This window comes from Pleurodeles waltl, chromosome 5 (assembly GCF_031143425.1).
Source record: "Pleurodeles waltl isolate 20211129_DDA chromosome 5, aPleWal1.hap1.20221129, whole genome shotgun sequence".
Taxonomy (NCBI): Eukaryota; Metazoa; Chordata; class Amphibia; order Caudata; family Salamandridae; genus Pleurodeles; species Pleurodeles waltl.
In genome coordinates, this window is record NC_090444.1 from 187,605,241 (window position 1) to 187,631,686 (window position 26,446).

The following is a 26,446-nucleotide window of genomic DNA, read 5'->3' on the forward strand; positions in this document are numbered from 1 at the left end:
GAATAGTTACCATTCGATGAATGTACAGATGGTATGTTTGGCAGACCAGTACATCTCCCATGTTAATGCCAAATTCCCTGGCTCAGTGCATGACGCTTACATCCTGCGGAATAGCAGCATCCCTTATGTGATGGGGCAACTCCAGAGGCACCGTGTGTGGCTATTAGGTGAGCACCTGGAACCAAATCAGTGGGAATAGTTGTCTGGGGATATCCCTACAGGTTAGTGTGTGTCTAACAGTTGTCCCTCGCCATTTGCAGGTGACTCTGGCTACCCCAACCTGTCATGGCTACTGACCCCAGTGAGGAATCCCAGGACATGGGCAGAGGAATGCTACAATGAGGCACATGGGCGAACTAGGAGGATTATAGAGCGGACCTTCGGCCTCCTGAAGGCCAGGTTCCGGTGCCTCCATATGACAGGTGGTTCCCTATTCTACTCACCAAAGAAGGTGTGCCAGATCATCGTGGCCTGCTGTATGCTTCACAACTTAGCTTTGCGACAACAGGTGCCTTTTCTGCAGGAGGATGATCCAGATAGAGGTGTTGTGGCAGCTGTGGAGCCTGTGGACAGTGAAGACGAGGAAGCAGAAGAACAGGACATTGACAACAGGAACTCTGTGATCCTGCAATACTTCCAGTGAGACACAGGTAAGAAGACAAACCTGCCTACTCCATGTACTTTAACACTACTACCTCTCTCTTTTCACCCAGTGTATGGTCACTGAGTTGTCACTTTCCCTTGCGATTTCACAGATGTGGGTCCCACTGTGTGACATCTGCTTTGTTTCCTCATGGACTAGAGCTGTGTGACATAGGTATGTTGACAATACAATTGAAAGAGCATTTTGTCACTGTAATTGCTAATACACTATTTCGAAATCACAGACAGACTCCAGATTGTTTTGTGCTTTAAGGGTGTTTATTTATGTGCTCAAGATTGGAGGGGGTTGTAAAATGGTGAGGGGTGATGGTGGAGGAATGTCCATGGCAGAGTCCAGTCTATTAGTCTCACAGGTGCATTGTCCAAAGGGCATAGGAAGTGGAGCTGGGGCAGTTTGAGGATGGACAGGGTGACAAGGTGGGACAAAAGGATGACATTCAGGGCGGTCTCATTTCTTGGCGGGGGTCTTGGCATCGTTCTCTGTCTTTGTCCTGGATCTCAGGGACCGTTTGTGGGGTGGTTCTCCCTCTGCTGGGGGTGGGGTGCTGGTGTGGTAGTCCTGTGGCGATGCCTCCTGTCCACTAGCGCCGGCGGAGGTGGTGGGCAGTTCATTGTCCAGGCTAGTGTCAGGGGCCCCTTGTTGTGCCACAGTGTCCCTCTTGGTGTTGAGGACTTCCTTCAGCACCCTTACGATGGTGTACATTGTGGAATTGATGGATCTGAGTTCCTCCCTGAAGCCCAAATACTGTTCCTCCTGCAGCCGCTGGGTCTCCTGAAACTTGTCCAGTACCGTTGCCATCGTCTCCTGGGAATGATGGTACGCTCCCATGATGTTAGAGAGGGCCTCGTGGAGAGTGGGTTCCCTGCGCCTGTCCTCCCCCTGTCGCACAGCAGCCCTCCCAGTTCCCCTGTTTCCCTGGGCCTCTGTCCCCTGAACGGTGTGCCCACTGCCACTGCCCCCAGGTCCCTGTTGTTGTTGGGGTGGTGGGTTAGCCTGGGTTCCCTGTAGTGGTGGACACACTGCTGACTGACGTGTCCTGGGGACAGAGGTATGGGCCCGCTGGGTGGGTGCTGTGCTGGTGTTTCCTGAAGGGGGAGGCTCTGTGGTGGCCTGTGCCAGTGTAAGGGGAACAGACTGTCCCGAGGTCCCAGATGGGCATGGCTGGTAGTCTAGATCCAGTTGGACAGAGCTGCTGTCATCACTGTGGGCCTCTTCTGTTGGTGGTGTGGACTTGTGTGGACCCTCCTGTGCAGTGACGTTGGGTAGGGGTCCTGCAGGGGTGTAAAAGCATGATTATTGCATCTGGGTGTACCATAGTGTGCAATGGGTGGGTGACCGTGTACCCCAGTGCTTGCATTCCTGTGTGGGACCTTGTGTGATGATGGTTCAGGGGGGTTCAATGGGTATGTGCAGTGGCCATGCATTGGTGATGGGTGTCCATGGTATGTTGTTGCATGCAGGGCTTGGTGTTGGGATGTATGGTTTGGGATATTGGGACGTTTGTGAGGAGTAGGAGTGATGGGGGTGAGGGCGAGGGTGGGGGTATGTGTTGGCATGTAGGTAGGGTGGGGGATATAGTAGTTAAGGTTTGACTTACCAGAGTCCATTCCTCCAGCTACTCCTGCGAGGCCCTCAGGATGCAGAATAGCCAAGACTTGCTCCTCCCATGTTGTTAGTTGTGGGGGAGGAGGTGGGGGTCCTTCGCCAGTCCTCTGAACCGCGATGTGGTGTCTGGATACCACGGAACGCACCTTCCCCCGTAGGTCGTTCCACCTCTTCCTGATGTCATCCCTATTTCTTGGGTGCTGTCCCACTGCGTTGACCCTGTCCACTATTCTTCGCCATAGCTCCATCTTCCTAGCTATGGAGGTGTGCTGCACCTGTGATCCGAATAGCTATGGCTCTAACCGGATGATTTCCTCCACCATGACCCTGAGCTTCTCCTCAGAGAACCTGGGGTGTCTTTGCCGTGCCATGGGGTGGTGTGGGTGATGTGTGGGGTGGTGTGTGTTGTGATATGTGGGGTGATATTTAGTGGTGTGTTGTGTGAGGTGCGTGGATGTTATGTGGGTGATGCTATTGTGTGCCTGTGGATGCTTGGTTGTAGATTGTAGTGTCTCTCTCTGGCCTTCTGTCGCAATTGTGGTCGTAGGGGTTTGTGGGTGATGTGGGTGTGTGTTTTGTTTTGTATTGGGTGTGTGGGAGTGGTGTGTGTATGTCTATCAGGTGTGTGTATTTGGAATTGTCCAATGTGGATGTGTTTTGTAAATGTGTGTGTATTTTGAGCGCAGCGGTGTGTACCGCCAATGGAATACCGCAGTTGAAAGACCGTCGCGTGGATTTGTGGGTCGTGATAGTGTGGGTGTATTCCTGTTGGCGTGACAGTGGAGGTTTTGTTGTCGCCAGTTTATCACTGACCTTTGGTGTGGCGGACTTGTGTGGGTGTCTCAATGTTGGCGGATTCCGAGCTGTGGGTCATAATGACCGTGGCGGAATTCCGCTGCCGCAGCGGTGTGTTGGCGGTCTTCTGCACGGCGGTAAGCGGCTTTTACCGCCAATGTTGTAATGACCCCCTATATTTCTTACACACATTACTAAAACATATGCATTAAATTACAAATATAAACATAAGGAAGATGGCAATACTTTTGGGGACATTCTCAAATCACATTTGGCCCCTCACCTCCCCGCAATGTGTCATGTTCCCCATACTCACAATACCCCCCTCCTAGATCAGAAGTAACATCACATGATAAAGGGGTTTCATAATAGGTCAAGAAGGCCTATTGGCTTTGTCATGGTGTGTATCACATTAATATATAATACAGGCCTATTAGCTTTGTCACAGGGTCACCTCATTCATAAAAGAATAATCACATGTTGGATCACAATACTAAAATCATTAGAAATCAATAACATGTTTCAAAACATTCATCATCAATGAAAGTATAGCATTGTTCATCAACAAAATTGTTAATACAGCATTTGTATTCAAAAACGTGCTGGAGCTTTTCTTTTACCACATTCAGGCTATATAGTGCTTCCATAGGAACAATCACGAGAATTCACTGCACTCCTGAGCCCAAAATCAAAGAACGCCAGCTCTGGAGTGCTTTAAATGCCGTGTTAAACTTTCCTGGAGTCATTGTTTTCGTTTTCATACCGCTGGTAACTTATGGTGAGTATCATAACCCTAGGAGTTGGGGGCGGAGCTGCTGTGCCTCTTGCAGCCTCACACAATATGTGGCTAAAGCATTGGTGGTACCCTTCTTTGGGGCTCCACTGAGAAGGCAGAAAGTGAAGGCATGCCTTCATAAGGCATTCTGGTGCACTCCATAGTAGAAAGCAGTGAATTTATAATGGGCAACTTTTCTGGACTCTAGTGACTTTGCACTGCAGGCATTTGTTTTTGTTGTAGGGGTGCCCCACTCCCATCCGGCACTCCCTGATGCCTTCTTAATAAAGGAGGCTTCAGAGGGAACCCTGAGGCCCGTGACCCCAGCCGGTTCCCGACACACAACTCCTGTGCTGAGCAGGAACAGGCATCTTTCATTTGGCCATGGTGGGAGCAGGTCCTTTTCTGTTTCTTTGGCCCTAACAGCCACTTGGGTTCTCATTGAGACATTCCCCCAAACACGGCAAAAGGGTGGCAACGTGCCTAGGGAAATTATCCCTCCCTCAGTAGATGGGGTCCCCAGGGAGAAGCGAAGGCCATGCTGACCCGGTAGAGCCTTTTTTCATTTCTTTCAATTGGGCCCAGAGAATGGTTTCCCCGGGACCAAAACAACATCTGGGAAGGGAGGCGCCATGCATACATATCTCCTGGAATAATTAATAAATAAGGATGAGCCACTTGCTGTGGGCTTAGCCCACCCATGGGAATTGTGTAATTGTAATCACCAAGCCCCACATGCCCTGGTTTCTCTTTTTCATTCAAAGGACAAAATCTTTAAAGGAGTATAATTCATTCCCAGTTGGTCTGTTTTTGATTATCTTGGGGTAATTTTGCTGCTGGTAGTGACTTATAATTGCCAGGAGCATTTTCAGCAGATCTCTTGGCTTCTAAAGTGCACAGACTCCTGGTGTTTTTCTCCTGCTGGTGGGTGCATCTTGCACAGCCTCTCTGCTACCAGCCAGCAGAGTACCCTCCTGCTCACACTCATAAGCCCCAGAGCCTCCTGGCTGGTAGCAGTGGCCTCCAGCTCTCCCCCAAATGTTCTTGAGAGGCTATAAGCAGATCAGGGCCCCTGGCCCTGGAGAGGTCCATTTTGTCCTGGGAGTCAGCTGGACACAAAGTCCTAAGTCCATTAGGGGCATCAGGTTGCTTCTCCTTTCAGCTGTCCATGGGAATGTTGCCATCAACTTCCAGGTTCATGGTCTGGCTTACTGCCTCTTCATAGTGCAGGGGTTTATAACGGTGGGTGGAAAGTTCTAGATGCCAGACACCTGTGCCCAATCTTAGGATGCCACATTATCCCTTTACCCCTGTCCCAACCTTTCTGCACAGCATTCTGGAGCAACTCAGTATGACACAACCCTTCTTCCTGTGTGCAGAGCTCCTATATCTACCAAGAGGTGTGACCATAGAAATAAATAGCCCCTCCTCTGTGGTCACTCTAAACATGTTCTGGGGCAGCTCCGTCCCCCATCTCTCACTGGGATTGGTGTTAGCCTAACCAGAGCTACCCTGACTAGAAGGGCAACAGAAAATAGTGTCAATGAGATTCAAGTTGTAAGACTCTCCCGTAGTTACAGTCCAAAAGAAAATGGGTGATCAAAAGCAAACATTCTGGCAGACAAATGGGCGGAACACATATATCTTCCAGTTAGGTTATCCCACTTGGTATTCGGGCCATCAGGTTGTCCAGTTTGTTCTCCTGATCACAGAAGGGCCTCTTGTTCTGTACTTTTATCTCCGTCTTCCCTCGATTATATTTTAGCCATGTTTACCCCTATTGTGTTACAAGGAATTAAGGGGTGCCAACCATACCCTATCTCCCAGTCCATTTCTTGGACTGGGGATCCTATGGTGGGCATTGGGATATAATATCACTGGTTGGTATAGATCGGTAGTCAGAGAGGATGTTCGTGTCCTCTTATGCAGTGGGTATCCTATTTCCTGAACTTATTATCAACTCAAGTAGATTGTTTCTGCCGCACCCTCATTCAGAGCAGAGACAGTCATGCAGTGGGCTGGAGTGGAATCTCTATCCCTACGTACCAATCAGGATCCAGTGAGTTGTATCATGAGTGGTGGGTAGCCAGGAGGACAGAGAACTGCCAACCAGTGGGTATATTTTGTTACCCCTCATCCAGATTTGCATTGTCATCTCTTTAGAAGGGTGTTGAGACACCTTTCGAGTAAAGGCTGGCAAGGTGGGTCCCCAGCCCTATTCATTCTTCCTCAGCAGGCACAAGTGGGTAGGTGTCTCTCAGTCCTATTCTCCTAATTATTTCATTTCTCAGCTCCAGCACCTCCCAACTCGTGGGCGCCCATTCATTATAGGAAAGGGAGGGGTGTCACAAGGCCCCTTTGCTTTGTCCTTGCTGTGCCCTGCGTTCTCCCAAATGTAATGGCCACAGGGTAGGGGGAGAAGAATGCTGAAACCCACTACCTACACTAGTGTCTCCATGAGCCTGCACACTCACCTCTTAGTCCTCTTGCTGTCTCTCTCCCGAGGACCCTCATCACCTCACCCCCGGCAGTCATCCTGTCTGTGAAGGTTTAACTCCCGCTCTCAACACCTCATTGAGCCTGTACTGGATGTGCTGCGTTACATAGCTTCTAGGGCTGGTTCCTTCGCTGGAGTCCATAGAAGCTATCTTGATTTTCCAGCTGTGTCAGCATGTCCCAATTTCTTCCTCATCTGAGCTTGTTGCAGACAAGCTAAACAGAGTAGCCATTGCCTTCTGTCTCCGCTTGTTAGGGAGGTGCATTCCTGATGCCCATGTATCGCGTAGGATTCAGGATTGCTGCAGATCCATGCAGTCCGGCAGGAGCTGCAGCAGAAAGTGTGCTACATCTTGGCCCAGACCAAACACCCACATGAGGGAATATCTTACATCTCATTGTATATTAAATGCTTTATCTCAGAGAAACATCCTATACAGAAAGCAATTGCTTTATGTTTTTTTTTCACTGTGGCAAGCTTTTTAGTGCTATATTCAGGACTCAATATGTAGGCTAGACCTGTTGCCTTTGCCAATGCCTGTTATTTGACTCTTGCCCTGCTATGGTACATGCCTGCCATGCTAACGCAGTGGGTCCAACAGCTTGCGACTTACTGTATGCCCGAAAGCAAAATAAACAACTAGATTGTCAGGACTCACTGAAGAATAAAATCCAACCATTGTCCCACATGCAATGAGTTGGAAACCTACTCTTCAAAGGAGGGTTAAAAATGCTGCAAAGCAACCTAACAACAACAGCAGCGGTAAACAAAACACCTACGAAATGTGTCCCAAATTGGTCGTTTACATTACCTGCACCACTTGTCTGAAGACTCTTCTTGCCAAAAATCCTCGCCACCATTTTTGGATTATAGTCATTAACTTGTGAAGATACCTGAAAGTATACAATGTAAAAACAGATAATAATATAATATGTGAATATGCAGACACGCAAGGAAAATGTAATTTTATGTCAAGACCGGAGGCTCTTATTATGCTTATCTTTTCTTGCTTTAATTCAACAGCAGCAGTCAACAATAAAACTACAAATCCCATATGGCAAAAGAAATAAGCCAATGGGAAAAGAAACGTTCATCAAATACAACAATCAGCAAAGTATACACATATTATGACCTCACTTGACTGCGAACAGCCCTCTTTCTTGCTGCTGGCAGTCAAGCTAAGTGCTTCTCCGCATATTTATTTATAATAGTTTGGTATTCTACGTTATATGGTTTTAATTACACTTTTATTTTAGTTTGAAGGCTTCGCGCTGCGCTCCTGTTTGTTTGAGGCTCTGTTTAGACGGCACGTTGCCGCACTGCCTCTAGCGCGCTTCCCCTCGTGCTTCTTGACGGTTAGAAACCATTCCTCAGATAGCGGCCGCCATTTCCTGCCGCTTCTGAGGGACGATTACACGCTACTTACTGCGCTCCGTGAGACATAGTTAGGACAGGTGTTTTGTCTTTGTTTCACTCAGTTTCCCTTGTTGGCTCCTCGCAGAGTCTCCTGCTTCCTCCCGACAGTGAGGGCTCGTTTATCACGCCCTTGTTGCCTCCCCTTTCCTCCTCAGTACACACCCATTGGCGGGGCTTTTTCATTCAAGAGCACTCCCTTGGTTTTTTTTAACCCTTTTTTGTCTGGATTGTTAGTTACTTTCAACCTAATTTCTTTAAAAATGGAAATTGATAGCTCTCCTTTAATTCAGGAGGCTCCAGAGGAGGAAACCAACATTAAAAAGGAATTAAATAGTTTTATTCAAGCCTCTGTACAACAGGCAGTGTCTGCCTCAATTAAGAAAATTACAAAAAATGTAGAAACTTCGGTTGTTAACATCATGTCTAAGACAGTGTTGGCCCATTCTGCGGGGGAAGGCAGAAAGCGCCCTTCAGCGAATTCACAACCTAAAAAACATAATTTGGCACTATTGGTTGGTGAGGTTTCTCATGCAAGGCAGAGGACGAGGCTCCTCACAGGCCTCCTTCCAAGGAGGGTAATACTCATGAAAAACAGAAGATTTCAGCCAAATGCACATCAAAAGCCAAACATATTTCTTACCCCATTTTGGTCTCCTCCATCCCAGATGATTTGGCTAATATGGACTCAGATAATGATTTATCTAACTATGATAATGAAGGACTTTTATCACCTCCTCCAGCAAAGTAATTAAAAATTGCACATCAGGATGCTCCCAAACCTAATATGGTAATGGACTCGGATTGGGTCCCTATGTTCGATCCCACTCATATCCATCATCCCAATTCTACAGAGTGGCTTCCTGCGGATCATGTTGGTGAATATGTATCCTCCAGATTATGTTTTCCCTTGGACAAACAAACTAGATCAAAATTAAGATCTGAATGCCCCCATCCTTCTCTCCCTCAAAAAATTACTATCACTCCCTCCATCAACCCAGTACTTGTTACATTCTTTTCTAAATTTGGCAAGGATCCTCGCAAGGGTGTAGACAAAGCTTGATTCTCATGTCAGGACAAACTTTTGGATGTGGTTGGTCCACTGACTCGTATTTTTGATCTGGGATAACTTTACCATAGACCCTGGAGAACTGTCACTCTGGGCCCAACGTGCCTTTTGTCTGCTGGGCAATGCTAATTCTGCCATCACACACGAACGCAGGAAGGGACTCCTCCTCAAACTGGATCCCATATTGGTTAACCTTGCTAAAGTGGATCCTGGTATCAAGGTGGAAGATTTGCTGTTTGGGGATTCTTTTGTCAAAGAACTGAGTAAATATGTCTCTACTTTTGCGCCACTGGACAAGGCTCAGAAATCCTTGAAGAAAACGTTCTCCCAACGGGTTTATGCCAGGGCTGGCAGAGGAAAGAACCGCTTTGCCGGCCGTGGTTACAACAACCAAGGCTCCAGAGGCTCTTATAATAACTCCTACCAGGAATATAACCCTCATTTCTACCCACATAGAGGCAGAAGTACCCATGGCAGAGGCTCCAGAGGTTCCAGGTTCTCTAATCAATCAGGTGAGTGTGCATTCTGGTCTTCTTATGCCCACAGGGGGCCGACTTTGCTTTTTTCTCCCAAAATGGTTGTCAATCACAGCAGACCATTGGGTTTTAAACACAGTTCAAGGTTATGTTATCAAACTCTACTCAGAAACCTTTTCAGTCCTTCCCTCATCTTTCACCAAAGTTCTCAAAAGAAATGTTTACTCTCATTTCTTCAGAAGTACAGTCCCTTCTCCAAAAACAAGTGATTGTTCATTGTCTTCCTGACTAGTCAGGTTTTACCAGCTCCATCTTTTTAGTTCAAAAGAAAAACAAAAAGATGCATCCAGTAATCAATCTCAGGTTATTCAATCAATTTGTAGTGTATCGCCATTTCAAAATGGAAACGATTCTTCACCTCAGGGATAACCTTCTTCAAAACGACTGGATGGTTCGTTTGGATTTGCAAGACGCCCATCTCTCCATTCCTATTCATACAGGTTCAGAAAATTTATTCAGTTTCAATCGCTAAATCAATTCTTCCATTTCACAGCCCTTCCATTAGGTCTCTCTTCTGCTGCTTGGAGTTTTGCCAAGTTAATGAAGCCGGTAGTAGCTCTTCTGAGATCTCAGGGTGTAAGACTCATTATTTACCTGGACAATATACTCTTAATGAACCAGAGTATTCAATCTCTTTAATCCCGCATTTCCCTTACCTGCTCCTTTTTAAAGGATCTAGGTTTCGTTCTTGTTGGACTTTTTTGCTTATGCAGGGCCATCCTCAATCTTTTTGCCTCCTGCCTCCTATTTTTCTGACCTGTTGCTGTTGGCTTTTGAACTCTGAGCACTTTACCACTGCTAACCAGTGCTAAAGTGCATATGCCTCTGTGTAAATTGTATTGTTGATTGGTTTATCCATGATTGGCATATTTGACTTACTAGTAAGTCCCTAGTAAAGTGCACTAGAGGTGCCAGGGCCTGTAAATCAAATGCTACTAGTGGGCCTGCAGCACTGGTTGTGCCACCCACATGAGTAAGCTCTGTAATCATGTCACTGCAGTGTCTGTGTGTGCAATTTTAACTGTAAATTCGACTTGGCAAGTGTACCCACTTACCAGGCCTAAACCTTCCCTTTTCTTACATGTCAGACACCCCTAAGGTAGGCCCTATGTAGCCCCAAGGGCAGGGTGCAGTGTATGGTTAAGGTAGGACATATAGTAATGTGTTTTATATGTCCTGACAGTGAAATATTGCTAAATTCGTTTTTCACTGTTGCAAGGCCTGTCCTTCTCATAGGTTAACATGGGGGCTACCTTTAAATCTGATTAAAGTGTAGATTCCCTTTGGGAGCGGATGGACATGTGGAGTTTGGGGTCTCTGAGCTCACAATTTAAAAATACATCTTTAGTAAAGTTGATTTTAAGATTGTGTGTTTGAAAATGCCACTTTTAGAAAGTGAGCATTTTCTTGCTTATACCATTTCTGTGACTCTGCCTGTTTGTGGATTCCCTGCCTGGGTCAGTGTGACAGTTGGGCTGGTTGCACCTCACACTAGACAGTGACACAAAGGGAGCTGGGGTGTAGCCTGCATATCCTGATGAGCCATCTGTGCTAGGAGGGAAGGGAGGAGTGGTCACTTACACCTGAAAGGGCTGTGCCTGTCCCCACACAATGTAGTCTCCAACCCCTGGTGAGTGTCTGGGGCCTGGCCTGGCCAAGGCAGGTTTTCACGTTCAAAAGAGACTTTACTTTGAAGTAGGCCTGCTTCAAAGGAGAAATTGGGTATAAGAAGAGCACCCAAAACCACAGTCTTTAGAACACTTCTGGAAACAAGAGGAACCTCTGACTGGAGAAGAGCTGAAGAGCTGAGGAAGAAGAGCTGCCCTGCCTGTGACTGTGCTTTGTGGAGCTATCCTGCAGTTGCTGCTTCTGCCAGAGTAAGAGGGCAAAGACTGGACTTTGTGTGCCTTCCATCTTGAGAAGAAATCTCCAAGGGCTTGATTTAGAGCTTGCCTCCTGTTGTTTGAAGTCTCAGGGACAGCAAAGACTTCTCTCTGCCAGCACCTGGAGTCTCTGTAGAGACTCCTGCTCTGACAAGTGGTGCCCTATCAAGTACCTGGGCCCTTGAAAGGAAAAGCTGATGAAAATTCAAGGAAATCGACTTTAGACAACTCCGGTCCGACGCCGCCTGCAACCGACTCCGTGATCTTCGCTGGAAAGCGACGACCTTCGCAGGCCCAACACCGCTGCAGCCCCACCGAAGTCCGTGACTCCGTGGAAGTCGTTGCACTACGTCGTTACCGATGCCATCGAAGTGCGCGGATTCAACGTTTCGCACAGATGTCGCGATCCCCGACTTTGTGCATCGGCTTGTTTTCACTCTTCACCAAAGGTACTGTACTTGGGGGCCCGTGTGACTCTGTGGACGGTGCCGTTGGTGTCAGATTGTTGGGAACGACTCCCTCACGGCGCCGTTTTAACACCTCATTGAAGCATTTTGTGTTTCTAAGCGCTATGTTTTAAAATTTAATCTTTACAAATTCATAACTTGACTTGTGTATTGTGGATTTTTGTCATTTTGGTCTTGTTTTGTTTAGGTAAATATTTCCTATTTTTCTAAACCTGTGTTGTGTCATTTTGTAGTGTTTTCATTAAGTTACCGTGTGTGTTGGTACAAATACTTTATACCTACACTCTGAAGTTAAGGCTACTGCTCTGTCAGCTACCAAGGGGGTAAGCAGGGGTTAGCTGAGGGTGATTCTCTTTTACCCTGACTAGAGTGAGGGTCCCTGCTTGAACAGGGGGTAACCTGACTCAACCAAAGACCCCATTTCTAACAGTTCTCAACAAAAAAAAATCTTTCCTTTCTCCAACCCAACATATAGAATTCCTCAGTTTCCTAAACAATTAGGTTTCTGACACTCTTCACCTCTCTTCTGCAAAAGTAAAATCTATAAAATCAGAAATTCTTCAGGTTCTGCGAAATTCTTCCCTTTCCCTTGAGTCACTCGCTCGCATAGTAGGTCTTCTCTCTTCCTCTAGCCAAGCCATCTTTCCAGGTCCTCTCCATTATCGGGCTCTCCAGAGGTAAAAAATTCAGCATTTAGGAAAGGGCCTCATATACTCAGACTCCGTTTCGTTAGATCAGGATTCTTGCGCGGAACTTCAGTGGTGGCTCCTCCATTTAGATGCCTGGAATGGCAGAACACTTTTTGCATCAGCCCCAGAACTTGTGTTAGAATCAGATGCAAGCGTCTCGGGTTGGGGAGCCCGCTGTGGTCCAATATCGACTAGCGTTTTTAGAGGAGTCCAAATTACATATAAATTGTTTAGAGATGCTAGCAGGCTCCTTTGCAATCAAAAGCCTTGCAAAGAACAGAGTTTGTTGCGCTATCCTTCTCAGGATGGACAACATTTTGGCAGTAAGATATATAAACCATTTAGGGGGTGTGAAATCCAAACCTCTTCCGGAACCGGCCAAAGCCTTCCGGGAATATTGCCTTTCAAACCAACTTTCGGTTCGTGCAGAGTATCTTCCGGGCGACCTCAATTCCATAACGGATTGGCACTCGCGACATTTTTGGGATTCAAGCGACTGGAAACTTCATCCCTCAATCTTTCATTTCATCCAGGACAAATAGGGTCCACTGCCAATAGATCTTTTCACCTCCTGTCTCAACTTCCAGCTCCCTCAATTTGACAGTTGGCACCCGGATCCATTGGCAATAGCCTCAGATGCTTTCTCTCAGGACTGGTCTGCTTCCCTAAATTACCCCTTCCCCCCTCTCTCATGATCAACAGGCTTCTTGCGCAGGTAAGGTGTCAAAAGGGAACTCTAGTTCTCATAGCTCCCTTCTGGCAATCCCAGGTTTGGTTCCCAACTCTTGTAGAGCTATCCATAGATTTTCCCTTTCCCCTTCCTTCCTTCCTTCCCCCATCTCCTTTTGGACCCCCTAATTCGTCCTCACAACCTAGTTCTAGACAATCTTCTCACTCTTTCCTCGTGGAAGATTTCCGGAATTCCCAATCTCACCCTAGCATTTCGGAAGAAGCTTCTAGATATATCACCCAGTCCTGGGCTCCAGGAACTACAAAGGCCTATAAGTCAGCTTGGTCTTTATGGCATGGCTGGTGTTTGGGAAAAGATATCAATCCCATTTCAGCGGATGTGATTTTTATTATCAATTTTCTCGCATCAGAAGCTAGCAAAGGGAAATCCTTTAGTACTATACATCTTTACAGGTCAGCAATTTCTTCAAATCATTCGTATATCAACAGAAAACCATTAGGAGAACATCCTCTTGTTGTAGACTTTTGAAGGGAGTAAAATTCTCAAATGCCCCTCCCCCCAAATACAGTAAGTTATGGGATGTTAATATTGTTTCGCATCTCTTTTTCTCTTGGCCTGATAATGCTCTACTTTCTCTAAAACTGCTTTCCACAAAATTAACAATGTTACTTTGTCTTATTTTGATTACAAGATTTGCTTATGTTGGAGCCTTAGACATTTCCTTTTGCCAATTTACTCCTTTAGGTGTGTTATTCACTGTATCTCGACGTACCAAAACAAATCTAACTTCAGTGTTCTATCCCTATTTTCCTGACCATCCTAAGTTGTGTGTTGGATAATGTCTTAAAATTTATGAGCAGAAAACTGCAGATCTAAGAACGTCCTCTGTTTCTCAACTTCTCATATCCTTTAGAAAACCTTACAAACCAGTGTCTTCTCCTACTCTGGCTCGTTGGGTCAAATGGATCATGTCCCTCGCTGGTATTGACACCTCTGCTTTTGGGGCCTATTCCACCAGAGGAGCTATAGCTTCCAAGGCCTTCTGGGCTGGTTCCTGTCTAGAGGACATTCTTAGATCGGTTGATTGGTCCAATGATAATGTGTTTAGAGGTTTTTATTGTAAACCTATTGATAATCCTTCTTCAACTGTGATTAATGCACTTTAAAGAAGCATAATTGAAGCCTCCGGTCTTGACATAAAATGTAGTTTTTCCTAGTAATTTATGAAGGAAAGTATTTATTTTATTAAAGACACAAATGCGAGTATTATCCCTCCACAATGTTCTAACTTTTGTCTTTTCCCACCCTCACAGCGAATCTGACTCCATCGCAATAGACCTCATAACAAGGATGGCTCTCTGCTGGGTTCTTCTGGTGGAGCTTCTTCCACTTCAAGCAACACTGGGAATCCTGTTGGTTCCGTCCGTCTTTCCATTTTTCCATTTCCAGGATTCATGAACTTTTGTCAGGAACTGTTTTCCCTTATTTTGGCTCTTTTAATGGTGTTATCTATGTTACCATTTATTTCGTTCTTATTAACTTCTCGAGCAAGAAAAGAGGGCTGTTCGCAGTCAAATGAGGTCATAATGTGTGAATACATTGCTGATTGGTTGTATTTGATGAACTACGTTTCTTTTCTTATTGGCTTATTTCTTTTACCATATGAGATTCGTAGTTTTATTGTTGAGTGCTGCTGTTGAATTAAAGCAAGAAAAGATAAGCATAATACTCGCCTTCGTGTCTTTAATAAAATTAAGACTTTCCTTCATGAATTACTAGGAAAATCTACATTCTTTTGTATATATATATATATATATATATATATAGTAAATTGCGATGTAATACTGAAAAACAGAAAATTTAGCATTTTATCTAACAAAGGTGCTGATTCACAAAGGCAAGGGAAGAATGATTCACATAATTGCTCAGTTGATTACTATACCCCATACATTTGTATGTGACTCAAGGCATGTGCTCATGTCCAAATATACATATACAGACATATGCCATTCACGTATTTATTCATACTCACTTCTTGAAAGTCCTGAATTCACGTATGCTCTTCTCCCATTTCCTGCCACTGATATTCAAGAGTAAGGGCCTGATTTAGAGATCAGAGTAAGGTATTTACTCCATCAGGGCGACAGAGTAAAATACTTTGTCTCCCTGATGGAGTACCCATATCCTACATTTAGTGTTGTTACCGTCCCTGCGTTCATCTCTTAACATCAGCAGGAAAAGCCTTGGTGGCTCCTGTGAATGTGTTAAAAGTTTGACGGACCGCTCTGTCAAACATGACAGCTGCTTGTCAACATTTTAACTTTCAAAAACAAAATATCAAAGCAGGATTTTGTTTTTGAAAAAAACTAAAACTAGTGACCCCCACACACTGGAAGCCCTATGTAAATGCCAAAGGACCCGTGGGACCAGACGATGCACCAGCAGGGTCATAGCATTAAATATGTTAAACATGGCATTTAAAAATGCCGCCGGATCTGTTCCCGGAGCCGGGAAGGCAGGATACTGCTAATCTTCATGCAGCACTTGCACCGGCTGGGCATCAGAATCCTGCACCCCAGGTGAAAAGCGAGGACTTTCTTGAGGCGCAACCACCTCGAAGACCGATGGCGCTGGAGAAACCTGAGGGCTTTGAGGCTGCGGAGTTACCGTAGGACTAACCTCCCATGTCGCACAGCACCGTCTAGATGGAGACCTTGAACTTGAGAGTCGTGTCGGCACCGCTTCTTGTGTTTCTTCGAAGAAGTGTAAGAAGATGATCTACGATGACTTCTGTGCCCTTTCTTCACTTTAGCCAAAAAGAGTTTGGCTTCTCTCTCCTTCAGCGCCTTCGGATTCATGCTTTGGCAGGACACACACTCCTCGACGTTATGCTCCGACTTAAGCACCAACGGCAATCATCGTGAGGGTCCGTAACCGACATGTGACCCCCGCACCACCAACAAGGTTTAAACCCCGACTTCCGAGGAGGAGACATTGTAACAAGAGACAAAAGGGAACATCTTCGAAACAGTAACAAAAGCTAGGAGAAAACAGTTAGCGTCGAAGGCATGGAAAAAACTAAACTGTGTTCAAGACCGAGAGGTTGAAACGCGTTGGTGGTGTCTTCTTACACTTTTCTTGAATAGAAGCAATAAAACTCTCCTGGAGTGCATACGAATCAATTGTTTTGCAATTGTTGGTGTTGGAGATATATATATATATATATATATATATATATATATATTCACACACAAAAAAAAGCTTAAAGGGACATTATAGTTAGGTTATGAATTTACTCGCACAAAACCATAGAAATTCAGCAGTTATAGTTAGTGTTATTTCAAGTAACTATAGCTTGCAGTGCAAGGTAACTCTTGCCCTCACCATGCAGAGTTTATTCTTCAATATTTTGATTGTTAATGTTTTTTTTACATGTTTAATGACGTTATAGAAGTTGTCATGAGTGCTATAATATCTGAGTAATTACCAGTGCATGGCGAGGGCGCGAGTTCTAGTTACCTCTCTTTTTTTTTTAGACTTGGCTGAAGCCAAGTCTTAAAATGGCTGCCAAAAATTCCTTGTTGATGTGTTGGCAGCCAATCAGATCTGAGCATGAGATCGGGAGGGTTCGCGGAGTCTTCGCTTATATATATATATATATATATATATATATATATATATACACAAATTTACACCAAATAACAAAAAGGTGGAGTGTGTTGTAGTGATGTTGTTGTAATTGCATGAGTGGTAATTGTATGAGTGGTTCCGTCATGCAACCATGTATGAAGTCATGTATATTTTTCTCTGGTTTAAAATATTATGATGAAGGGCCAACTTATCTATGTTTGAGAAGAACGAGTGTAAAGAAATGGCTCCCTGTTGCAGTTGCCCCCCACTTTTTGCCTGATACTGATGCTGACTTGACTGAGAAGTGTGCTGGGACCCTGCTAACCAGGCCCCAGCACCAGTGTTCCTTCACCTAAAATGTACCATTGTATCCACAATTGGCACACCCTGGCATTCAGATAAGTCCCTTGTAACTGGTACTTCTAGTACCAAGGGCCCTGATGCCAAGAAAGGTCTCTAAGGGCTGCAGCATGTCTTATGCCACCCTAGAGACCCCTCACTCAGCACAGACACACTGCTTACAAGCCTGTGTGTGCTGGTGAGAACAAAATGAGTAAGTCGACATGGCACTCCCCTCAGGGTGCCATGCCAGCCTCTCACTGCCTATGCAGTATAGGTAAGACACCCCTCTAGCAGGCCTTACAGCCCTAAGGCAGGGTGCACTATACCATAGGTGAGGGTACCAGTGCATGAGCACTGTGCCCCTACAGTGTCTAAGCAAAACCTTAGACATTGTAAGTGCAGGGTAGCCATAAGAGTATATGGTCTGGGAGTCTGTTTTACACGAACTCCACAGCACCATAATGGCTACACTGAAAACTGGGAAGTTTGGTATCAAACTTCTCAGCACAATAAATGCACACTGATGCCAGTGTACATCTTATTGTAAAATACACCCCAGAGGGCACCTTAGAGGTGCCCCCTGAAACTTAACCGACTATCTGTGTAGGCTGACTAGTTTTAGCAGCCTGCCACAAACCGAGACATGTTGCTGGCCCCATGGGGAGAGTGCCTTTGTCACTCTGAGGCCAGTAACAAAGCCTGCACTGGGTGGAGATGCTAACACCTCTCCCAGGCAGGAATTGTCACACCTGGCGGTGAGCCTCAAAGGCTCACCTCCTTTGTGCCAACCCAGCAGGACACTCCAGCTAGTGGAGTTGCCCGCCCCCTCCGGCCAGGCCCCACTTTTGGCGGCAAGGCCGGAGAAAATAATGAGAAAAACAAGGAGGAGTCACTGGCCAGTCAGGACAGCCCCTAAGGTGTCCTGAGCTGAAGTGACTCTAACTTTTAGAAATCCTCCATCTTGCAGATGGGGGATTCCCCCAATAGGGTTAGGATTGTGTCCCCCTCCCCTTGGGAGGAGGCACAAAGAGGGTGTACCCACCCTCAGGGCTAGTAGCCATTGGCTACTAACCCCCCCGACCTAAACACGCCCTTAAATTTAGTATTTAAGGGCTACCCTGAACCCTAGAAAATTAGATTCCTGCAACTACAAGAAGAAGGACTGCCTAGCTGAAAACCCCTGCAGCGGAAGACCAGAAGACGACAACTGCCTTGGCTCCAGAAACTCACCGGCCTGTCTCCTGCCTTCCAAAGATCCTGCTCCAGCGACGCCTTCCAAAGGGACCAGCGACCTCGACATCCTCTGAGGACTGCCCCTGCTTCGAAAAGACAAGAAACTCCCGAGGACAGCGGACCTGCTCCAAGAAAAGCTGCAACTTTGTGTCCAGCAGCTTTAAAGAACCCTGCAAGCTCCCCGCAAGAAGCGTGAGACTTGCAACACTGCACCCGGCGACCCCGACTCGGCTGGTGGCGATCCAACACCTCAGGAGGGACCCCAGGACTACTCTGATACTGTGAGTACCAAAACCTGTCCCCCCTGAGCCCCCACAGCGCCGCCTGCAGAGGGAATCCCGAGGCTTCCCCTGACCGCGACTCTTTGAACCTAAAGTCCCGACGCCTGGGAGAGACCCTGCACCCGCAGCCCCCAGGACCTGAAGGACCGGACTTTCACTGGAGAAGTGACCCCCAGGAGTCCCTCTCCCTTGCCCAAGTGGAGGTTTCCCCGAGGAATCCCCCCCTTGCCTGCCTGCAGCGCTGAAGAGATCCCGAGATCTCTCATAGACTAACATTGAAAACCCGACGCTTGTTTCTACACTGCACCCGGCCGCCCCCGCGCTGCTGAGGGTGAAATTTCTGTGTGGACTTGTGTCCCCCCCGGTGCCCTACAAAACCCCCCTGGTCTGCCCTCCGAAGACGCGGGTACTTACCTGCAAGCAGACCGGAACCGGGGCACCCCCTTCTCTCCATTCTAGCCTATGCGTTTTGGGCACCACTTTGAACTCTGCACCTGACCGGCCCTGAGCTGCTGGTGTGGTGACTTTGGGGTTGCTCTGAACCCCCAACGGTGGGCTACCTTGGACCAAGAACTAAGCCCTGTAAGTGTCTTACTTACCTGGTTAACCTAACAAATACTTACCTCCCCTAGGAACTGTGAAAATTGCACTGTGTCCACTTTTAAAACAGCTATTTGTCAATAACTTGAAAAGTATACATGCAATTTTGATGATTTGAAGTTCCTAAAGTACTTACCTGCAATACCTTTCGAATGAGATATTACATGTAGAATTTGAACCTATGGTTCTTAAAATAAACTAAGAAAAGATATTTTTCTATATAAAAACCTATTGGCTGGATTTGTCTCTGAGTGTGTGTACCTCATTTATTGTCTTGTGTATGTACAACAAATGCTTAACACTACTCCTTGGATAAGCCTACTGCTCGACCACACTACAACAAAATAGAGCATTAGTATTATCTATTTTTACCACTATTTTACCTCTAAGGGGAACCCTTGGACTCTGTGCATGCTATTCCTTACTTTGAAATAGCACATACAGAGCCAACTTCCTACATTGGTGGATCAGCGGTGGGGTACAAGACTTTGCATTTGCTGGACTACTCAGCCAATACCTGATCACACGACAAATTCAAAAATTGTCATTAGAAATTCATTTTTGCAATTTGAAAAGTTTTCTAAATTCTTAAAAGACCTGCTAGGGCCTTGTGTTAGATCCTGTTTAGCATTTCTTTTAGAGTTTAAAAGTTTGTAAAAGTTTGAATTAGATTCTAGAACCAGTTGTAGATTCTTAAAAAGTATTCCAACTTTTAGAAGCAAAATGTCTAGCACAGATGTGACTGTGGTGGAACTCGACACCACACCTTACCTCCATCTTAAGATGAGGGAGCTAAGGTCACTCTGTAAAATAAAGAAAATAACAATGGGCCCCAAACCTACCAAAATACAGCTCCAGGAGCTTTTGGCAGAGTTTGAAAAGGCCAACCCCTCTGAGGGTGGCAACTCAGAGGAAGAGGATAGTGACTTGGAGGAAAATTCCCCCCTACCAGTCCTATCTAGGGAGAACAGGGTCCCTCAAACCCTGACTCCAAAAATAATAGTCAGAGATGCTGGTTCCCTCACAGGAGAGACCAACACCTCTGAAATCACTGAGGATAACTCCAGTGAAGATGACCCCCTGTTAGCCAGGATGGTCAAAAGATTGGCTTTGGAAAAGCAGCTCCTAGCCATAGAAAGGGAAAGAAAAGAGATGGGCCTAGGTCCCATCGATGGTGGCAGCAACTTAAATAGGGTCAGAGATTCTCCTGACATCCTAAAAATCCCCAAAGGGATTGTAACAAAATATGAAGATGGTGATGACATCACCAAATGGTTCACAGCTTTTGAGAGGGCTTGTGTAACCAGAAAAGTAAACAGATCTCACTGGGGTGCTCTCCTTTGGGAAATGTTCACTGGAAAGTGTAGGGATAGACTCCTCACACTCTCTGGAAAAGATGCAGAATCTTATGACCTCATGAAGGGTACCCTGATTGAGGGCTTTGGATTCTCCACTGAGGAGTATAGAATTAGATTCAGGGGGGCTCAAAAATCCTCGAGCCAGACCTGGGTTGATTTTGTAGACTACTCAGTAAAAACACTAGATGGTTGGTTAACTGGAAATGAAGTGTGTGACTATGTTGGGCTTTATAATTTGTTTATGAAAGAACACATTTTAAGTAACTGCTTCAATGAAAAGTTGCATCAGTATCTGGTAGACCTAGGTCCAATTTCTCCCCAAGAATTGGGAAAGAAGGCAGACCACTGGGTCAAGACTAGGGTAACCAAAACTTCCACTGGGGGTGACCAAAAGAAAGGGGTTACAAAAACTCCCCAGGAGAAAGTGGGTGAAACTAGAAACAAAGAAAAAGAGTCCTCTGTAGGCCCCCAAAAACCAGAACAGGTGGGTGGGCCCCAAGACACAACCCAAAACAAAGGTGGGTACCAGGGTAAGAACTGGGATGCCACTAAGGCATGGTGCCACAACTGTAAACAGTCTGGGCACCACACCAAGGACACTTCTTGTCCCAAAAACAAACCCCAGAACAAAATTCCAGGGGTAACCAGTGTAGCCATGGGAGATGACTCCTCAGATGAGGAGGTCTTCATAGCCTTCAACTGGAAACAGGGCCCAACAGGTGAGTTGGAGATTCCAGAGGGAAGTAGACACTTCCACCACCTACTGGTGAATGGAATCCCCACCACTGCCCTGAGAGACACTTGTGCCAGTCACACTATTGTGCATGACAGGCTGGTGCTCTCGAACCAGTACATCCCAGGTGAGACTGCCAGGGTGAGAGTTAGCCTAGACAGGGTCACTAAGAGGCCTGTGGCTTTAGTGCCCATAGAAGTGGGTGGCACTCTTAGCTGGAGAAGGGTAGTAGTCAGTACAGACCTCCCCCTTGATTGTCTCCTTGGAAATGACTACCCAGAGGTTAGTCAGAGCCCAAGAGAGGAACTGGTCCAGTGCCAGTCCTCTCCCAAGGATTCTGGAAATCCTGCCTCTGCAGTAAATGCAAGCAGGCCCCAGAAGAAGAAGAAAAGAAAACAGAGTAGGAGGGGTGGACAACCTTTAGCCAAGGTTACAGCAAGCCAGGGAGATTCTGCTCCAGTAGGGGAGAACTCCAAAAATGGCCCTGATAAAGTCCAACCTGACCCACAAGAAGTCCTGGCTAGTCAGGCAACTGTTAAACCTGAGTGGGTGGCTCCTCAGCCAACAGAAGAAAGAGTGGAAGAAGGGTGTTTACTACAAGATGTGGTAACCCCCCACTCCAATACAGCAGACAGGCAACCTGAACCCAAAGAAGCCTGTAACTTAGCCCCTTCCCTTTTAGGTGAAGAGCTAAAGGTGTGGTTCTGGGCACTGACAGCTGTCAGTGGCCTCTGCTGGGTGTTAGCCTTTATGGCTGCACTATCCTTAGCATGGTGGTCTGACCCCATGCCAAATAGCAAGTTAGGCCCCCTGACCCTATTGGTCATGGTGGGGTTACTCCAGCTCTGGGTAACCTCTCTGGGTAAGCTAGGGGTGACCCTGGCCAAGATAAGGTTAGCAGAGGTGGACACCTCTAAGACCAAAATAGAAAGAATGGGTGGAGACATTGAAGAGGCAGACAAGAGGCAATTCAGACTAGGTCCTATCACTGTGGAAGTGGGTCAGTTCCCCAAAGGGAATGACCTGAACAGAAGGATGTAAGGCAGAGTAGGCCCTGCAACTAACCAGCCTATTTCTCCTACTCTTCCTCGCCTGACAGACTAGGAAGACTCTCCCAGCTTGGGCTGAGTCTCCTGGCCTGTAGGCTGGGGGGGGCTTGTGTAAAGAAATGGCTCCCTGTTGCAGTTGCCCCCCACTTTTTGCCTGATACTGATGCTGACTTGACTGAGAAGTGTGCTGGGACCCTGCTAACCAGGCCCCAGCACCAGTGTTCCTTCACCTAAAATGTACCATTGTATCCACAATTGGCACACCCTGGCATTCAGATAAGTCCCTTGTAACTGGTACTTCTAGTACCAAGGGCCCTGATGCCAAGAAAGGTCTCTAAGGGCTGCAGCATGTCTTATGCCACCCTAGAGACCCCTCACTCAGCACAGACACACTGCTTACAAGCCTGTGTGTGCTGGTGAGAACAAAATGAGTAAGTCGACATGGCACTCCCCTCAGGGTGCCATGCCAGCCTCTCACTGCCTATGCAGTATAGGTAAGACACCCCTCTAGCAGGCCTTACAGCCCTAAGGCAGGGTGCACTATACCATAGGTGAGGGTACCAGTGCATGAGCACTGTGCCCCTACAGTGTCTAAGCAAAACCTTAGACATTGTAAGTGCAGGGTAGCCATAAGAGTATATGGTCTGGGAGTCTGTTTTACACGAACTCCACAGCACCATAATGGCTACACTGAAAACTGGGAAGTTTGGTATCAAACTTCTCAGCACAATAAATGCACACTGATGCCAGTGTACATCTTATTGTAAAATACACCCCAGAGGGCACCTTAGAGGTGCCCCCTGAAACTTAACCGACTATCTGTGTAGGCTGACTAGTTTTAGCAGCCTGCCACAAACCGAGACATGTTGCTGGCCCCATGGGGAGAGTGCCTTTGTCACTCTGAGGCCAGTAACAAAGCCTGCACTGGGTGGAGATGCTAACACCTCTCCCAGGCAGGAATTGTCACACCTGGCGGTGAGCCTCAAAGGCTCACCTCCTTTGTGCCAACCCAGCAGGACACTCCAGCTAGTGGAGTTGCCCGCCCCCTCCGGCCAGGCCCCACTTTTGGCGGCAAGGCCGGAGAAAATAATGAGAAAAACAAGGAGGAGTCACTGGCCAGTCAGGACAGCCCCTAAGGTGTCCTGAGCTGAAGTGACTCTAACTTTTAGAAATCCTCCATCTTGCAGATGGGGGATTCCCCCAATAGGGTTAGGATTGTGTCCCCCTCCCCTTGGGAGGAGGCACAAAGAGGGTGTACCCACCCTCAGGGCTAGTAGCCATTGGCTACTAACCCCCCCGACCTAAACACGCCCTTAAATTTAGTATTTAAGGGCTACCCTGAACCCTAGAAAATTAGATTCCTGCAACTACAAGAAGAAGGACTGCCTAGCTGAAAACCCCTGCAGCGGAAGACCAGAAGACGACAACTGCCTTGGCTCCAGAAACTCACCGGCCTGTCTCCTGCCTTCCAAAGATCCTGCTCCAGCGACGCCTTCCAAAGGGACCAGCGACCTCGACATCCTCTGAGGACTGCCCCTGCTTCGAAAAGACAAGAAACTCCCGAGGACAGCGGACCTGCTCCAAGAAAAGCTGCAACTTTGTGTCCAGCAGCTTTAAAGAACCCTGCAAGCTCCCCGCAAGAAGCGTGAGACTTGCAACACTGCACCCGGCGACCCCGACTCGGCTGCTGGCGATCCAACACCTCAGGAGGGACCCCAGGACTACTCTGATACTGTGAGTACCAAAACCTGTCCCCCCTGAGCCCCCACAGCGCCGCCTGCAGAGGGAATCCCGAGGCTTCCCCTGACCGCGACTCTTTGAACCTAAAGTCCCGACGCCTGGGAGAGACCCTGCACCCGCAGCCCCCAGGACCTGAAGGACCGGACTTTCACTGGAGAAGTGACCCCCAGGAGTCCCTCTCCCTTGCCCAAGTGGAGGTTTCCCCGAGGAATCCCCCCCTTGCCTGCCTGCAGCGCTGAAGAGATCCCGAGATCTCTCATAGACTAACATTGAAAACCCGACGCTTGTTTCTACACTGCACCCGGCCGCCCCCGCGCTGCTGAGGGTGAAATTTCTGTGTGGACTTGTGTCCCCCCCGGTGCCCTACAAAACCCCCCTGGTCTGCCCTCCGAAGACGCGGGTACTTACCTGCAAGCAGACCGGAACCGGGGCACCCCCTTCTCTCCATTCTAGCCTATGCGTTTTGGGCACCACTTTGAACTCTGCACCTGACCGGCCCTGAGCTGCTGGTGTGGTGACTTTGGGGTTGCTCTGAACCCCCAACGGTGGGCTACCTTGGACCAAGAACTAAGCCCTGTAAGTGTCTTACTTACCTGGTTAACCTAACAAATACTTACCTCCCCTAGGAACTGTGAAAATTGCACTAAGTGTCCACTTTTAAAACAGCTATTTGTCAATAACTTGAAAAGTATACATGCAATTTTGATGATTTGAAGTTCCTAAAGTACTTACCTGCAATACCTTTCGAATGAGATATTACATGTAGAATTTGAACCTATGGTTCTTAAAATAAACTAAGAAAAGATATTTTTCTATATAAAAACCTATTGGCTGGATTTGTCTCTGAGTGTGTGTACCTCATTTATTGTCTTGTGTATGTACAACAAATGCTTAACACTACTCCTTGGATAAGCCTACTGCTCGACCACACTACCACAAAATAGAGCATTAGTATTATCTATTTTTACCACTATTTTACCTCTAAGGGGAACCCTTGGACTCTGTGCATGCTATTCCTTACTTTGAAATAGCACATACAGAGCCAACTTCCTACAAGGAGTTACTTACCTTCGGTAACGACTTTTCTGGTGGATACATTAGCTACCTGTGGATTCCTCACCTAATGAATACTCCCATGGCGCCAGCATTCGACGGAAATCTTCTTACTAGTCTCTGCACGTCGACGAGGACGTCACTCTAGCCCACGCGACGCCGTCTGACGTCATACAGGCAATAAGAGGTCCTCGACGACGTGCGGACGTCAGTACCAATCATTTTTTTTTTTTTACGTGCATGAGAACAACCAGGCAATGCAATGAAAGAGCAAGGCAACATCCCATTACATTGTAAAAATACACAACATTGCATGAATAACTGTAAATCTTTTATATATATATATATATAACTCTCTCTTTTTAAAATATATATATACACATCAAGTATATACACAAAGATATATACATATATACATATATATAAATATAATATATACAACATCTATTGCACCCTCAAAAGACCAAGAGGAGCGTACTCAAGGATTACTTGGTAAGACCAGAAAGGCAACGGGGAGGCGGGTGGGACCGTGAGGAATCCACAGGTAGCTAATGTATCCACCAGAAAAGTCGTTACCGAAGGTAAGTAACTCGTTCTTCTGATGGATACAACTACCTGTGGATTCCTCACCTAATGAATAGAGTCCCAAAGCAGTACCACGCCCGGCGGTGGGTGCCTAAATGGTCAAACCAAGAAATCCTGCAGCACTGACCGTGCAAAATGGCCGTCCCTTCTAACCTCAGAATCCAAACAGTAATGTTTTGCAAAAGTGTGAAGGGACGACCAAGTTGCGGCCTTGCAGATGTCGACCACAGGAACACCTCTGGCCAAGGCCGAAGTGGCCGACTTAGCTCTGGTGGAATGAGCTCTAATGCCCTCAGGAGGATCCTTCTTTGCCAAAGAGTAACAGATTTTAATGCAAAGAACAACCCACCTGGATAGTGTTCTCTTGTGGACTGCCTTTCCTCTCCTCTTGCCCACGTATCCAATAAACAGCTGAGCCTCCAGCCTGAAATCCTTTGTTCTATCAATAAAGAAGCTCAACGCTCTCTTTGGGTCCAGACGGTGCAGTCTTTCTTCCTCTTTGGAAGGATGAGGCGGAGGATAGAACGTGGACAAAGTAATTGCCTGAGCCAAATGGAAGGGTGAAACAACCTTCGGGAGGAAAGCAGCCTTGGTCCTCAACACCACCTTATCCCCATAAAAAGTTGTATAAGGGGGCTTTACTGATAAGGCCTGCAACTCACTCACTCTCCTTGCTGATGTTATAGCTATCAGGAAGACTGTTTTTAATACCAAATACCTTAAGGGGCAAGAATGCATAGGTTCAAAAGGGGACCCCA

At 46.8% G+C, this 26,446-nt stretch overlaps 1 protein-coding gene across 1 annotated transcript in view; it reads right to left on the reverse strand.

Annotated features, from left to right (window-relative positions):
* Positions 1-26,446, reverse strand: part of SPATA17 (spermatogenesis associated 17) — a 629,329-nt gene that overhangs the window by 530,691 nt on the left and 72,192 nt on the right. Inside the window, exon 3 of the mRNA XM_069233882.1 lies at positions 7,148-7,229. Within this exon, the coding sequence (XP_069089983.1) occupies positions 7,148-7,229 (82 nt within the window). The remainder of the gene's footprint in view (positions 1-7,147; positions 7,230-26,446) is intronic.